This window comes from Carlito syrichta, unplaced genomic scaffold (genome assembly GCF_000164805.1).
Source record: "Carlito syrichta isolate Samal-C Ts95f unplaced genomic scaffold, Tarsius_syrichta-2.0.1 Scaffold130732, whole genome shotgun sequence".
NCBI classification, from domain to species: domain Eukaryota; kingdom Metazoa; phylum Chordata; class Mammalia; order Primates; family Tarsiidae; genus Carlito; species Carlito syrichta.
Window position 1 is genome coordinate 40,091 of NW_007074828.1, and position 16,181 is coordinate 56,271.

A 16,181-nucleotide genomic window follows, 5' to 3' on the forward strand; every position below is an offset into this window, starting at 1 on the left:
GCCTGAAGCTTTGGTCACGGGTTTAGATTTTTCAGGGCTACAGGCCCCATGTTTGTCCTCTAGTGACTTTCGCACTGCACTCTGCACTGGGTGACCAACTCCCTCATGGCTTGGGTACAGGAGCGGGGACCAGGCAGAGGGACTGTGTCAGTGTCCATCCCCGCTCAGTTGTGCTGTCGTAGCCTCAGAGCAGCTGGGGACATTCACGGGGCTTTGGCACCTGGCAGAGTATAGAACAGTCATTCTTGGGTACAGGAGTGTGGGCCTGGGCTTGGCCCTCACATGGGGAGCCAGATGTCAGAAGGAGGTTTCTAATGTCTCACAGTACATCTTGGAGACAGACGAAGCCATGGACATAGATGCCAAAAGAGAGAAGATCACACAGGAGATTGAGGAACTGGAAAGGATTCTGGAGCCCGGCTCAACAGGCATCCATGAAGAGTTCTCAGAATCGAGTCTTGATTCAGATTCTGAAGCAGGTGGGTGCCAGGCCTCATCTCCTGGGAACAGCTGTGTCTGCCCTTGGGGCTCCTTTAGCCATGTCATGGTAGCTGAGTAATCCTAGCTACTTGGGATGTTGAGGTGTAAAGATCTCTTGAGCCCAAGAGTTTGAGTCCAGCCTGGGTGAGACCCCATCTCTAAAGAGTAAAATAAAAGTTGTGCTGGTGCTGCTTGTATTGGGTCACTTCTTACTAGCACTGGTCTTTGCCTTTATCCTAGCTGAAGTGTTCATGACAGTCCCTCCTTCATTGGCCCCTGGCCCAACTGACTGTGTGCGAGTACCCTGCCTCCACAGCCTAAGGAGGGGCAGGAAAGAAGGGACCTGCCATCTGGGCTTGAGCTCAAGGGACCTCCCAATAGGCGTGTCTTGGTCCTGTGCTGGGCTTCTGAGTGCAGCCCTTCACAGCCTGACATTCACCAGACTCACCCCAGGATCTCTTCCTGGGCTCCATGACAGGCCTTCAGAGGAGCTCTACCAGGAGACTTGTACTCTGCCCACCTCCACACTCCCCTTACATGCTCTTTAGCCCCTAAGCCTTTCTCCAGCCCTGACTGCCTCCAGCCTCTTTGCCCACTTCTTCCCAGGCCGGGGCCCGGACCTGAGATGACCACTCTTTTTCCTGTGGTCAGGGCCTCAGTATTGGTGCCCTCCCCTGACATGCTGAGCTCCTGCAGGATGGGACTGTCTCCAGCAAAACCCTTCCTGGCTGTTCCTCTGGTATGAGACAGCACTAGACAGTATAGTCTTGTGAGCCTTGTGTGGCTCTGTCCCCTAGGGACATCTAGCATTGGGTCAGCATCTTTGTCTGGCTGACATTGCCTTGGTGAGCACCCACCCCATCAGGAAGGGAAGGTCTACTCACCACTGTTGCCCCCTGAGGGCTCTCATGACCTTGCAGCCCTCTGGGCCTCCACCCCCTGTACCTATGCTGCCCTGGAGGTGGTAGTGGGCTGCACCACCTGCCCCACTCCCAGCATGGTCACCAACATGGTGTGCTTTTGTTTCTGACAGATTCACTGCCTGCGGAGGACTTGGAGGCTGCTGGTGCCCTGATCTCGGTAACTGCTGGCCTGACCCTGCTGCTGGGTCACACTTGCTGCCACCTTCCAGAGTGGCCCTGGGAGTGTAGTCTGAGCCTCTGTTGGTTTTTCAGTGTTATGAAAGTAATGCACATTTGTCATACGAAAGAAAGAGTTATCGCGAAGTATTTATCATCAAAATTAGAGTTGTCCTGGAAATAACCACCATTACCAGCTGGGTAGTCACGCCAGTTGGTTTTTCTGAGCTCATACAGGTGCACGCTCATCTCACGTGCAACATACCTCATGCGCAGATGGCAGAGTCATGTGCCTGAGTACCCCCAACTCACCTCTCTCTGCCTCAGTGTCCCACGGGGCAGTGGGACAGTTACTGCACAAGGCAGCTGACACTCAGGTACCCAAGTGGCACCTGGCAACTGTCCCATGATGCCAGTTGTTAGTAGCTCCTTGTTTATTTTGGGAAACTTTTACAATTTGGTTTCTACTTTTCTCACAGAGTCAGTGGACCCAGAGTCGGTTCATGTTTCCATGGCTGCGTTGTACACCCTGTGGGATGGCACAGTTTGTGCTTGTGGGCTGGTCACCCCCTGGAAGGCACGCGACTGTTTCCTTCTTGGGCCTCAGTGGTTCTGCAGAGACTCCTTGCACATGTGGCCTTGCTCACTGTGTTTTGCCGGTGACGAGAGTGACACAAGCTTGTTGTGAAGTTCAGCTCTTAGAGAAATCTTGTTTTGATTATTGAGAATTGCTGTGTCCTCACACCAGCCCTGCCCAAATGGCAGTTGACTCTGCTGTCACATAGACCAGGAGATGTGCACATGCTGCTTGGGGAGTGATGGACCCCCTCTACATGAACTTGTTCCTGTTACCCGCCAGCCTCACTCTGGTTCCACATTTGGGGGTTTTGCATTGAAGCTGCCCTGGTGTCCTGAGACCCTGGGACTGGTACCTGAGTCCAGGCTGGGGCCAAGAGGATGGGAAACACTTGTTACGTGTCTTCACATGCCTCGTCTGGTTCGTGACCAGGAGGAAGAGAGGTGGGGCGAGGCCAGCAATGACGAGGATGATCCCAAGGACAGAGCACTCCCTGAGGACCCAGAGACCTGCCTGCAGCTGAACATGGTCTACCAGGAGGTCCTCCAGGAGAGGCTGGCGGAGGTGGGCCTACTGCTGGCCCAAAACCGGGAGCAGCAGGTAGGATGGGCTGTGGCCACCTGTCTGACCCCGCCCCAGGAGCCCCCATGTCCTGGCCTCCCAGGACCAGGACTCCCCACTGCATGCCTCTCTTCCACTGGGGTCCCCTTCTCCCACAGCGAGGGTTGGGCTCCCTGGCCCCAGATGGCCCTTGTGTCTGTTGCAGGAGGAAATCACATGGGACCTGGCGGGGTCCAAAGGCCCCAAGGTGAAGGAGAGCAAGAACCTGCCCCCTAACATGTACATAGGGCACTTCATGAGGCCCTACTTCAAGGACAAGGTCACTGGAGTGGTGAGTGCCACGGCCCCACTCTCATCACAAGCCTCAGTGCCTGTGGGAGGGACTCACCCCACAGCCTGAGGTGGGTGGTCGTGAATTCTCTTGGGCTCTTCAAAATAACATTCTCCACCCTCTAAAACTCTACCTCATCCCACGGGGAGCGTCCAGGCCACTCCCCTGGATGGGCAGACTGACTGGCCCCTTCTCTGTGGGTGAGCCACCTGGCTATTCCTTTGAGGTGGCCTAACAGATGACCAGCAAGTCTTCATTATCATGCAGATTCCGGTGTTGCTAGCAGCAGGGTCACCGAGCCCACCCTGTGTTGCCGATGATACCCATAGCCGTTCATGCGGTCACAGCTCTGGGTGCAGAGTCAGGGCCTGGCTCCACACGTGGGCAGGCAGGAAGGAGGCTGAGAGGAGGGACCTGGGTCCTTGGGTGGACCTAGAGAGACATGTGTGTCCAGTCTGTGCCTGTTCTGACCCATGTATTCTGCAGGGACCTCCTGCCAACGAGGATGCACGAGAGAAGGCCACCCAGGGCATCAAAGGCTTCGAGGAGCTCCTTGTGACCAAGTGTAAGCTCAAGTTGGGCCTGTGGTGCCCACAGAGCTCAGGGGCCAGGGCCCCCTGCCTGCCTTTCCCCAGGGCTGTTTTGTGGTTCTCAAGTCTCTCTCCTTCGGGCCCTGACCCTGCCTTTCCCACACTAGCGGATTCCTTTGAGGATGATGAGGGACGGCCGGGCCTTACCCACTCACTCTCCAGCCTCCCCTGCCTGTCCTGGGTTATCAGCCCAGCTGACCCTGCCACGAGCTTATGCCAGGTCCGAGAGGAACCACGTTTGCTGGTTGGGAGGCCATGTCCGTGGGCCTGGTGTGCTGCTCAGTTGGTGTCCTGAGGGGCACTGGATAGCATGGCTGTGTCCTCACTCTTTGCTTAACTCTCCTGCCTTTGCACGTGGGAGCTGATGATGGTACCCAGGGTGTAGGTAGTACCCGTGAACAGAGTGCATCCCAGGGTCCACGCATTGCCTCCTAACACTATCATTCCTTCTCAGGGAAAAGCTGGGAGAAGGCCTTGCTCAGGAAGTCTGTGGTGAGCGCCCGCCTACAGCGCTTGCTCCAGCCCAAGTTACTGAAGTAAGTCTAAGTCAGGGCAGAACAGCCTCCCAGCCAGCAGGAGGGGCCAGCTTGGGCTTGGCAGAGATTTAGGTCACCCATGCACCCTTCCCCACCAGAATCTGACCAGCAAGAAGGGGTGCTGGTGCCCAGGGGAGGCAGCCTGCACATCAGGCATCAGGATGGGCTGTGAAGCCATACTAGCTCTGAGGCTCAGGCAGTCTTTCTCTTCTGGGTCCCTATTTGCCCCTCTGAAAACTTGGGAGGTAGAGGTGAGAGGATTGCCTGAGCTCAGGGGTTCAACACCAGCCTGGGCAACATGGCGAGACCTCATCTCTTTAATAAATCAAAAAATAATCTGGGCATGGTGGCACATGCCTGTGGTTCCAGCTACTTGGAAGGCTGAGGTGGAAGGATCACCTGAGCCCAGCAAGTCGATGCTTTGGTAGCCGTGAGCATGCCTTTGCACTCTAGCCTAGGCAACAGAGTGAGACTCCAACTCAAAAAAAAAAAACAAAGAAAACAGGGACCATTCGTGAAACTCACTTAACGTACTTGCTGATAGGGTGATAATCACCCGACTGACATGAGTCACACACACTGCTTTGTTATAGACACTCGCCAGGGGACACCACTGGCAGCTGGGCAGAGACATGGGTGCTCCCCGTGTGAGACCGGGTCTGGTTGGCCACTCCCTTGGTAGTATGGGCCCACCCCTGTGCAGCTGCCACGGGGGCTGGTGGTAGAGGGGGGTACCTTTAGGCCAGAAGCAGCCAGCACAGATGGTCTCTCAGGCACTGAGGTCTGCAGCTGGGCCTGTACCTCATAGGCTGTTATGTGTGGTCAGGATTCTCATGGTGATAGTGGCCCTTCCTCAAGGTGTGGGGAGCTGGGCCTTCCCTACTTTCCTGTTCTGGGAAGTGGTTATTGACTGTAGCAGCAAATGTGTCTTAAGAGGCAGCCTCTGCCTCCTTGCTGCACATCTGCAGATGTCTGCATCTTCATAGCCACAGGCCAGGTGCTAAGCTGGGAGCCCAGACACTGTGGCTCTGGAGGGGTGTAGGTCAGGCTCTGAGATGTGGAGGGTAGCAGGTAATTACCATTTGCATCAGCAGACACTCTTCAGCTGTTTGGACCCTGGGTACAATCCGCAGAGGGGCTGCTGCTTCCTTTATGGGTGGGAGATTGAGGCAGGGAGGATGAGGCTAGCGGATTTAAACCAGGCTCTCAATCTCAGCTCTCCACTGCCATGTAGAGTAACTAGCCCTGCTGGTACAGCCCAGAGAGCAGGGCTCAAGCCCCCTGAGTGGTAGCACGCCCTCAGCCTGCACCTCTGCTGTACCCCACAGGCTGGAGTACTTGCAGCAGAAGCAGAGCAGGGTCTCCAGTGAGCCAGAGAGGCAGGTTCTAGAGAAGCAGATCAGGGAGGCCGAGAAGGAGGTCCAGGACATCAGGTGAGATGGAACTTCCTGAGGACCTGGGGAGAGCCACAGCTTGGGTATGATGTCAGCCAGCTCTCTTGTTCCTCTCTCCAGCCAGCTCCCAGAGGAGGCCTTGCTGGGAAACAGACTGGACAGCCATGACTGGGAGAAGATCTCCAATGTGAACGTGAGTCAGGCAGGCCAGCAGCAGCCATGGCCTATTCCTTAGAGCTGGGTGCAGGTGAAGTTGGCATGAGCCTGCACTCTTACTGCTCCTCCATCCACTGTGACCCTTCTGGTCAGGCACTTGGGAGTGATGGTAGCTTCACAAGGCCCTCCGTGCTGCTGGGAGGTCCTCTTCTGAAATGAACGCTCTTGAGGCTTTGCATTTGGAGCCAGATCTGCATTTGTGGCTGCGCAAGTACTAGTGAGCTGGACAGAGTCCACTGGCTTCCGGCTGTGGAAGCCACCTGCTGGCAGAGGGCAACAGCCCTGCCTGAGTGCATCTGGGGTGCCCTGAGGTTGGCGGCCCCCAAGACTCTCTCTCTGGTGCAGTTTGAAGGTGGCCGCCGTGCGGAGGACATCCGGAAATTCTGGCAGAACTCAGAGCACCCAAGCATCAACAAGCAGGCCTGGAGTGAGGAGGAGGTGGCACGGCTGCAGGCCATTGCAGCCACGCATGGCCACCTGGAGTGGCAGAAGGTCGCAGAGGAGCTGGGGGTAAGACAGGGACCAGACAGGGTCCTGGAGCAGGAGGCAGCCAGGCAGGCTTCTAGGATGTGGCCCTGTCTACACCTCGCTCCCCAGGCCCCTGGCCAGGTCTGCTGGGCCTCCCAGGTCCTCTGGGCTTTTGCACACAGTCATGGGTCTTGGAGCTTCATCTGGAGCTGTTCCCCTTCTCGTTCCCAGTCTCTCTCTGTCTGCTCCTCAACCTTAGGAGAAGTTTATTGTGTTGGTGTTTCAAAAGAACACTTTTTAAGCCGGGTATAGTGGCTCACACCTGTAATCCCAGCCATTTGGGAGGTAGAGGCAAGAGAATTGCCTGAGCTTAGGATTTTGAGATCAGCCTGGTCAACTTAGCAAGACCTCGTTTCTACAAGAAAAAAATCAAAAAATTAGCCTATTATGGTGGTGTGCACCTGTGGTTCTAGCTACTTGAAAGACTGAGATAGAGGATTGCCTGAACCCAGCCGGTCGAGGCTGCAAGTGACTGACTGTGCCACTGTACTCCAGCCTGGGTGACAGTGAAACTCCGACTGAAAAAAAAAAAAGATCACTTTTTCCTGATTTCTTTTGAGTTTGTTGTTTTTCTGATTTCCTGAGTTGAGGACTGAGTTCTTTACTTGGGCTTCCTGTCTTTGATAGCAAAGACATTTAAGGCATTTTACTCTTCTGAGAAAGCTTGGCATGAAATCATCTTCTATTACTAGACTTCTAGAGGATCTAAGATTTTAGGGTTTTTTTTGTTTTTGAGTTGAGGTCCCACTCTCACTCAGGTTGGAGTACAGTGACATGATCACAGCTCACCTCCTAGGCTCAGGCGATCTTTCCGCCTCAGCCCCCCAAGTAGCTGAAACTATAGGCGGGCACTACCACACCCAGCTAATTTTTATTTTATTTTTGTAAAGATGAGATGAGGTCTCACTATGTTGTTTAGGCTAATCTCAAACTCCTGGACTCAAGCAATCCTCCTGCCTCAACCTCCCAAAGTGCTAGGACCACAGGTGTGAGTCATTGCACCCAGCCTGTATGGTATTTTCTTAGTGAGCATGTTTAAGCCCCCTCTCCACTGGCATTTTCTGGTGCTGTTTAGTGGGCTCAGTGACTTCCCACCATGTGTGCTCTGCATACTCCCATGGAAGTCTGGTAGGAGAGAGCACAGATTCACAGGCATGTCAGTCTGTCTGCCTCTCAGGCCACCTGTCCTGGAGCACTCTCAGAGCCAGATCTGGCCATCTCTCAGTGCACAGGCAAAGCCCAGTAACCCCTGTTTGCTTTTGTCTGGACCTCGGGAAGACTAGCCGCAGTGCCTTCCAGTGCCTACAGAAGTTCCAGCAGCACAACAAAGCCCTGAAGCGCAAAGAGTGGACGGAAGAGGAGGACCACATGCTTACGCAGCTGGTGCAGGAGATGCGCGTTGGGAGCCACATTCCCTACCGCAAAAGTGAGGGCCCACCCTTGCCCCAGAGCTCAAGTCGGCAGCCTAGAGGCTGAGGGCCCTGCCTACACGAATGCAGGCACTGCAGGGGAAGCCCACTGTTAGCTGGGAGGGGTGGCAAGAAGCAGAATCTTGGTGATTAGTGACTCTTTTCTTTGTGACCCATCTGGAGGGTGGGTGTCTTGGGGCCCCTCTGTCCATAGCCTACTCTATGGAAGGTGAGTGTATTGGCCCCCATGGACCCCTCTCTCCCTGGTTGTCTACTACATGGAACGTGGGTATCTCAGCCCCCACGAGCCCCTCTCTCCATGGTCACTTACTACATGGAGAGTAGGTGTCTCAGCCCCCACAGGACCCTTTCTTCCTGGTTGTCTACTACATGGAGGGCAGGTGTCTCAGCCCCCAAGGACTCCCCCTTTCCCTAGTTGTCTACTACATGGAAGGGAGAGACTCCATGCAGCTGATCTATCGCTGGACCAAGAGCTTGGATCCTAGCCTGAAAAAGGGGCTCTGGGCTCCAGAGGAAGATGCTGTAAGTTTGTGGGGCCCAAGGGGAACCATCTTCTGGGAGGTTAACCTCATATGTTAAGTGACCACAGTGCTCATGGCTTTCCCTTAGGCTGACTGAGCTCAGGGTGGGGAGGTTGCAGCTGTGCCTAGAGTTGTCATTTGTGTGTCCCTTCCTGCAGAAGTTGCTTCAAGCCGTTGCCAAGTATGGGGAGCAGTATTGGTTTAAGATCCGAGAAGAGGTGCCAGGTAGGAGTGATGCCCAGTGCCGAGATCGGTGAGTTGCACAGAACTGTGGCAGGGAGGGGCTTGCTGGGTTGCTTTCAAGGCTTGAGCTCACACAGGTCGTGGGCAGGCTAGGTGATGGTGGCCAGGAGGCACATATGGCCTGTGGGGACTTTATGTGCCATGGTTGACCCACTTGGGACACTGGATAAGCCATTTTTCCAGTCCAGAATTGTATGTCCTATTTATATTACTGTTCACCAACAATAAGATATTGCCCCTGCTTGAGACACCTCCCTGGTGGCAGTTTTCTTGACCCTTGTCTAAGTTTCCCAGAGTGCTGGTGGGAAGAGCTCTGGGCAGGAGTGGCAGCTCCTTCTTTTCCTGCTTGTCTATTTTTTTAGAACATGGTCTTCCTGAGATATTATTCGCATACACACAAGTGGTTTTCAGTGTATTTGTAGAACTGTGCAGCAGTCAATCTTTTTTTTTTTTTTTTTTTTGAGTTGGAGTCTCACTCTGTCACCCAGACTGGAATGCAGTTGCCGCTCCCGGCCACCGCAGCCTCGACCTGCTGGGCTCTGGCGATCCTTCCGCCTCAGCCTTCCAAGTAGCCGGAATTACAGGCATGCACTACCACGCCTGGCTGATTTTTTGATTTATTGTAGAGATGAGGTCTCGCTGCCCAGGCGGGTCTCGAACCCGCGGGCTCAGGCAATCCACTCACCTCAGCCTCCCAAAGGTGTGGGATTACAGGCTGAGCCACCGAGCCCAGCTAGCAGTCAATCTTAAAATACTCTGATTGTCCCCAAAAGAAACTTTATTCAAACCAGGCATGGTGGCTCACACCTGTAATCCCAACACTTTGGGAGGCAGAGGTGAGAGGATTACCTGAGCCCAGGAGTTTGAGAACAGCCTGGACAACTTGGTGCGACTTCATCTCTACAATAAAGGAAAAAATTAGCTGGGCATGGTTGTGCGTGCCTGTGGTTCCAGTTACTTGAACGGCTGAGATGGAAGGATCACCTGAACCCAGCGGGTCGAGGCTGTGGTGGACATGAGCATGCCCGCTGCACTCTAGCCTGGGTGACAGAGTGAGACTCCAGCTCAAAAAAAACAAAAACCCTACTGAACAAGTAACAACCCCATCCAAAAGTGGGCAAAGACCTTGAATAGACATATCTCCAAAGATGATACATAGATGACCAGTAAGCCCCTGAAGCCAAGCTCAGCATTGTTAGTTATCACAGAAACATGAGCTATAGCCACATACACGTTGTAGTGGCAAGAATATGAAGAAATTGGAACCTTTGTGCATTTTGTTGGTCATGTAGAATGGTACAGCCTCTTAGGAAAACAGCGTGGCCGTTTTCAAAAAGTTAAACAGAATTTTACCCAAAATAATTGATAAGTGTAAAACCTAAAAGAATTGCAAGCAGGAACTCAGACAGATACTTGTGCAGTGATGTCCATAGCAGAATGTTCACAAGAGCTGCAAGAGGGAACAGCTTGGTATCTGTTGCTGGATGACGGATAAAGAGCATGTGGTCTGTTCACATGTGGAGTATTATTCAGCCTTCAGTTCACCAGGAGGAACAAGGTTCTGGTCAATACTATTTTCTATAAATTCTGGTACAGCGTAGATGAGCCTTGGGACCATTATGAGCGTCTGTGGACAGTCTTATATGTGGACACATATGTTTCTTTCTCTCGGGACATAGGATTTGGAATTGCTGGGTCCAACAGTGATCATACTTAGCCTTTTGAGGAATTACCAGACTGTTCTCTTAGGTGGCTGAGCCATTTTCCATTCCCACCAGCAGTGTGTGAGGGTTGCGGTTTCCACATCGTTGATACCACCTGTCGTCTGTCTTTGTGATTGGAGCCATCCTGGCGTGTGTGGGTAGTATCTCCCTATGGTTCTGATGTGCGTTCCCTGACAACCTGTGGCGCTGAGCGTCCCTCACGGGCTCATGGCTGTGTGTATATGTATCTGTCTCTGGAGAAATGTCTGTTCAAATCCTTTGCCCATTGTAAAAGTTACTTGTCTTTGTATTACTGACTTGTAAGAGTTCTTTCTCACAAGAGTTCTTCCAGAGACAAGTCCCTTATCAGATATGTGATTTGTAGATATTCTCTCCCATACTATGGGCTGTCTTTCCATTTCTTGATGGTGTCTTCTGAAACACAAAAGTGTTAAATTTATATGAAGTCCAGTTTAGCTATCATTCTCTTGTGTTGCTTGTACTTTGGGTGTTAAATCCCAGAAACCATGAAAAAGCTGGGACAGCGATGGGAGATGTCATGGCATCTCAAATGTGCTTTTGTTTTTATGTTGCTTTCAGCTATCTCAGAAGATTGCATTTCAGCTTGAAAAAGGGACGGTGGGATTTAAAAGAAGAGGAACAGTTAACTGAACTAATAAGAAAATACGGTGCTGGTACGCTGGTTCTTTTAGTTTCTTTCATTTGTTTGTTTGTTTGTGTTTAAGAGACAGGGTCTTACTCTCATCCAGGATGGCGTGCAGTGGTGCAGTCATGAACTCAACCTCCTGGACTCAAGTAATTCTCCTGTCTCCGCCTCCCCAGTAATTGGGACTGCAGACATGTACCACCATGTTTTTTTTTCTTTCAAGAGACAAGGTCTCACTATGTTGCCCAAGCTGGTCTTGAACTCCCAGCCTCAAGTGATCCTTCTGCCTCAGCCTCTCTAGTAGCTGGGACTATAGGCGCAAACCACCAAGCTAGCCTGCTGATCCAGTTTCTACTAGCTTTGAGTTTATAGTAAAGGTTTGCAGACACCATTGAAGGCTCACGGGTTTTCTGATCCTGTGCTGGTTTTCTTGGAATCAATACTCTCCTGCCTTGTTTTTTATTGTTTTGACAGATGGCAGTGATTTTCCCATATTGCAGACTAATGCACATTCATTGTAGAAAACTTAGAAGTGCAGATGTATGGAAAGAAGAAAAGTAACATAACTAATTTCACCACTCAGAGATAACCACTGCTAGCTGGTGTACACCTACCCAGCCTTCCTCTGTGCAGACTGCTTTTCTAGGAAGACACCTTTTAAAAGATCAATAATTGTGTAACCAGCTATTTTTTTCCCTAATGATGTATCATTAACTATGCTATGTGCATGAATGCTGTCTTTACACATTCTGTGTTTCATTATTTTCTTTTTTGTTGCTAATTGGGTTTTTTTTTCTTTTTTTTGCTGGGGGAATTTGTTTGAGTCAGGGTCTCACTCTGTCAACCAGTTTGGAGTGCAGAGGTATGATCACAGCTCACCACAGCCTTAGACTCCTGGGCTCAAGCAGTCCTCTCTCCTCAGCCTCCCAAGTAGCTGGGACTACAGGTGCAGGCAACCATACCTGGCTAATTTTTAATCTTTTGTAGAGACGAAGTCTCACTATGTTGCCCAGGCTGGTCTCAAACTCAACTCAAGTGATCCTCCTGCCTCAGCCTCCCTAAGACTGGGATTGAGGTCTGGGCCACTGCACCCAGCCTTGTTTTTTGAGTCAGAGTCTCACTCTGTTGCCCAGGCTGCTGGGCTCAGGCAGTCCTCTTACCTCTGCCTCCTAAAGTGCTGGGATTGCAGACGTGAGCCACCACACCTGGCTCCTGTCACTATTTTCAGTAGCTGCACTATATCGCTCTGAAGGGTTGTACATAAGTTATTTGACCAGTGTTTTCCTGATGAATATTTAAATTCCCCTTTTTTTATAAATGAGCTGAGTAGGGGTTTTGTTTATTTGTTTTTTGTTATAAAGAGACAGGGTCTTCCTCCGATGCCTAGGCTGGAGTGCAGTGGTGAGCTCATAGCTCACTGCAGCCTGGACTTCCTGGGCTCAAGTGATCCTCCCACCTTAGCCTCCCAAGTAGCTGGCTACAGGCATGAGCTACCACCCCTGGCAAGCTGAATGTTTAGAAACTAAATATTTGTGTGTATTTGTAATGTCTCCTTAGAGTAAGTTCTAGTTGTGTAATTGCCAGGGACAGAGACGTACCAGGCACCAAGGCTTTGCCACGTGTTGTCAAAGTGCCCTACGGAAGCAGCACCCCAGCTTCCCTCCCACAGTCCCATCTGGGAGAGAATGGGAATCACTGGTAATATCTAGTATAGAAGCCTGGGTGTGGCAGACACAAGAGGCCGTGTCTGTGTATATGTGGGTTTCACCTTCCTGGCTGTGATTTGCCAGAACTTTCCCAGTGGGCTGAGCCTGCAGAGAGTCAGGTGCTGTAGAGCTGTAGGGACACCAACATGTGTCACCCAGCGTCTCCAAGAGCAGATGGGCCTGAAGCTAGTCTTGCCAAGAGCAGCAAGCCCACCTGGAGAAGGGCCTTCCTTCCAGCTAGCTAATGAACCTGGGTCAGCAGAGCCTGTTTGTGCAAAGCCATTTCCACACGGTTTCTGCTTTTGTAGGTCACTGGGCAAAAATAGCCTCGGAACTGCCCCATCGATCGGGCTCCCAGTGTCTGAGCAAGTGGAGAATCATGGCTGGGGTGAGGCTCTCGTTTGTTTCTGGGTTTTACCTGAAGCTGGACAAGAGGCCCCGCCCCCCGTGGGACCCACTGGGCAGGATGAGGGGCGTGAGGGTGGTGGGGAGGGAGGAGGGCCCATGGCTTGTGCATTCCTACTCCCAAGAGGCCAAGGGCAGAGGGACACCCTGCCTCGGAACTGCCCTCTACTCTGGGGTCCCCTGTGGGCTGCTCACTATAGGACTGGCCCACCTGCCTGCTGTCCCTCGGTGAGCCCAGAAGCTGAGGCCTCCAGCAGTCCTTTCCTCCCCTCAGAAGAAGCAGAGTCTCCGGAGGAGACGGCGAAGACCCCGTCACAGCGTCCAGTGGAGCTCCAGCTCTAGCAGCAGCAGCAGTAGGGACAGCAGCGGGGACAGTAGCCGGGGTGGCAGTGGCAGCAGCAGCAGTGATGAGGTGGAGCAGGAGCCGGCTTGGGAGGGCAGCACAGCGCTGCTATCCCCACAGTATATGGTGCCGGACATCGATCTATGGATTCCTGCCAGGCAGAGTGCCAGCCAGCCACGGCGAGGAGGCACCAAGGCCTGGCTGGGATGTCCTGCTGCCTCCCCCAGCCCTCCCGAGGGGGCCAGTGCCACTCAAGAGGGTGGCAAGGAAACTTCTACCCCAAACTTGGCTCCTAGGGAGATTGCGAGCCAGGCACAAGCCCCCTCCGGGACCCACAGCGCCATGCCAAAAGGTATCCAGGACTCATGCTTGGCGGACATTCCTCCAGCGAGTTCCAAGGAGCCTGCCTTCCAGGTAGGCCCAGGTCCTGATGCACCTAAGTGTACAGGGGGGCGTGAGTGCCACCAGCCAGGTCCCCAGGTATAGTGCAGAGAAGCCTCACTGTTCTTAGCTTCCGGCTGACTCCTGGAGAGTTGTGCCTGGAACAGCAGCCTTCTCTGTTGAGACTGGCAGCCTCTGTTTTCTCCAACTTGCTAGCTGCTTCAGGGACAGGGCTGAATGGGCACTTTGGAAACGTTTGACTCCCCAAGCCAGGGAGTGAGGGAGGGAGAAAGGGGAAGCAGGAGAGGCTGTTTTCTCCCAGCCTGCAGGAGTCCCGAGGCCCTTCCTATGAAGGGCAATGCCCACCTGCCAGATCCAATTTGGTGAATCAAGGGTGTCTGCTTATCCAGGGTGTTGGGACCCAGGGCACAAGCACAGCTCTAGTCATTCTGGAATAGCAGTCGGGAATTGAACAGGTTGGCCTATCCTGTAGTTGTTGAGGGGACAGTGGACTCCGAGGTGGCTGGCAGAGCCCCGTCCCATGGTATTGCTCCCCAGGCAGGAGGCATGGCCTGGAGAGATGCTGCTGTCAGCTTGACCACTGACTGGGGACCCCCACAGGATGTTCCCCCATGGCAGGGTGGGGCACACAACTGTGCTTTGGAGTTTGGGTGGGCAGGTGGCTGTGGCCACATGCTGGGGCCCCCCACATGCTCTGCCTCACATGGTACCTTGTCAGGATGGGAAGCATTCTCTGAAGGTGCCGCTGGAGACAGTGCTGAGGGTGCTGAGAACCAACACGGCCATGCAGAGGCGCACGCTGGTAAGGCCTACCACCCCTGCCCCACTGGCACATGCACACCCTGCCACCTCATCCTGTTGGGAGCAGTTTCTCTCCCCTCTGACCCTGCCCTGAAAGAAGCAGGGGGTCACTCCTGGGAGCCAAGCCTAGCCATGAGGTCCAGCTGCTTTCACCTCCCCTACAGAAGGAGAAACTGAAGAAGCTGCCCCTGCACAGCTCATCCCTGGGGGCCATTCCCAGTGATAACGTGGCCCAGGCTCACGTGCGGCGGCTGTGGCATGGCACCTTCCAGAATGGGCAGCAGCACTGGAGACGTGCTCTGCAACGGAGGCTCCTTGACCGCAGGCTTCTGCTGGCCGTGACCCCCTGGGTGGGTGATATCACCCTGCCCTGCACGCAGGCTCCCCAGAGGCCCACCGCAATGCAGACCCGAGGTACGGCCTGGTCTCCCTTGCCAGCCTCTGGGGGCTAGAGATGGGGGCGAGGAGTGTGTCCCATGTGGCATGCAGGGGTCAGTTAGGGAAGTGGCCTCAGTGGGGACACCAGTGCTCCTGAGGTTTTGGTTTCAAGGCCAGTGTCCCTTCCTGCCTTGGCTGTTCTTCCTGGACCAAGCACGGAGGCAACTCGAACCAGGGTTCTCTGGGTAGGAAAAGGGCTCAGGGACCCACCGTTGGTCCTGCTGGGCTTGTTCAGTGCTGGTTCCCAAGCCTCTCCTCTCAGCCCTGCCTGGCACCCAGTCCCAAGGGCTCCTGGGGTGTCCCAGAGAGGAGCATGGGAGCTGGAGCCATGTCCTAGCATGTCCTTGTCCCCAGCCGATGGCCTCAGGGAGCAGTTGCAGCACACCCACCTGGCCAGCACTCCAGTGTTCACCCTGTTCATCCAGGTAAGCCCCTGGGCAGAGCTTTGCATCCTTGTGCTTTGGAAAAATTGCTGGTGAAGTTTTGAAGTTGCCTTGAAGTCCAGTCGTCTCAAGTTCTTGATCCTAGCAAACGTACTCCCCGTGCTTGACAGCTGTTAACAAATGAATGGGGAAGGGCAGCCACTGCTCATCGTTGTCATCCTGCTAGGTCCACGTGTCCTGGGAAGGGTGGGGATGCAGGTATGAGTGGAAGATGAGGGGAGGAGCGTGGTGACTGGGACACGGTACCAGCCGTTCCCAAGTGTCCAAAGCAGGAGAACAGGAAGGCCGAGGCCTCGGGCACTTTGGAGCTGTGCCTCCGTGTCTCGGCCCATGGGGTCTGCAGGGGCCTGGGCAGGGGTCTCCTATACCCCGTTTCTCTCAGCTGTTCCAGATTGATGCTGCTGGTTGCATGGAGGTCGTCCGAGAGAGGAAGGCCCAGCTGCCTGGGCTGCTCCAGGCCGGGGCCCGGGACTCAGCCCTGCACCTTCTGCAGGTAGTAGACACTTGGGGTGAGAAGTAGAGGGTGCTGCCCTCCTGCCATGGTGCAAGCTCCGAGGAAGAGTAGTGCTGTCCTGAGAGTAGCCCTGAGAGAAGCTTCCGGGAGGCTGACATGGGACAGGTCTGCATGGACATTGAGGGGTACCCACCCGCCAAGCTGGCCTCCCCCACAACCCTGTTGGGTAACGGCCAGGAGCCATGGGCACTATCCACTTGGGATGCAGAAACCAAACTCACCTGAGATCAGTTGGTGTGAAGCCTCGCCCCCAAGCCCCATCACCTGGGGGGG

General features: G+C 53.8%; 1 protein-coding gene across 1 annotated transcript in view; it reads left to right on the forward strand.

The window, feature by feature from the left end:
* The first annotated feature begins 349 nt into the window (after positions 1-349).
* SNAPC4 (small nuclear RNA activating complex polypeptide 4) overlaps positions 350-16,181 on the forward strand; it is a 20,232-nt gene continuing 4,400 nt past the window's right edge. Inside the window, exons 1-19 of the mRNA XM_021708121.1 lie at positions 350-479; positions 1,514-1,560; positions 2,569-2,736; positions 2,903-3,028; positions 3,515-3,593; positions 4,073-4,154; positions 5,483-5,587; positions 5,669-5,741; positions 6,110-6,274; positions 7,571-7,718; positions 8,138-8,244; positions 8,402-8,496; positions 10,790-10,884; positions 12,871-12,950; positions 13,242-13,724; positions 14,431-14,514; positions 14,678-14,927; positions 15,306-15,376; positions 15,777-15,887. Coding sequence (XP_021563796.1) covers positions 350-479; positions 1,514-1,560; positions 2,569-2,736; positions 2,903-3,028; positions 3,515-3,593; positions 4,073-4,154; positions 5,483-5,587; positions 5,669-5,741; positions 6,110-6,274; positions 7,571-7,718; positions 8,138-8,244; positions 8,402-8,496; positions 10,790-10,884; positions 12,871-12,950; positions 13,242-13,724; positions 14,431-14,514; positions 14,678-14,927; positions 15,306-15,376; positions 15,777-15,887 — 2,499 coding nt within the window. The remainder of the gene's footprint in view (positions 480-1,513; positions 1,561-2,568; positions 2,737-2,902; positions 3,029-3,514; positions 3,594-4,072; positions 4,155-5,482; positions 5,588-5,668; positions 5,742-6,109; positions 6,275-7,570; positions 7,719-8,137; positions 8,245-8,401; positions 8,497-10,789; positions 10,885-12,870; positions 12,951-13,241; positions 13,725-14,430; positions 14,515-14,677; positions 14,928-15,305; positions 15,377-15,776; positions 15,888-16,181) is intronic.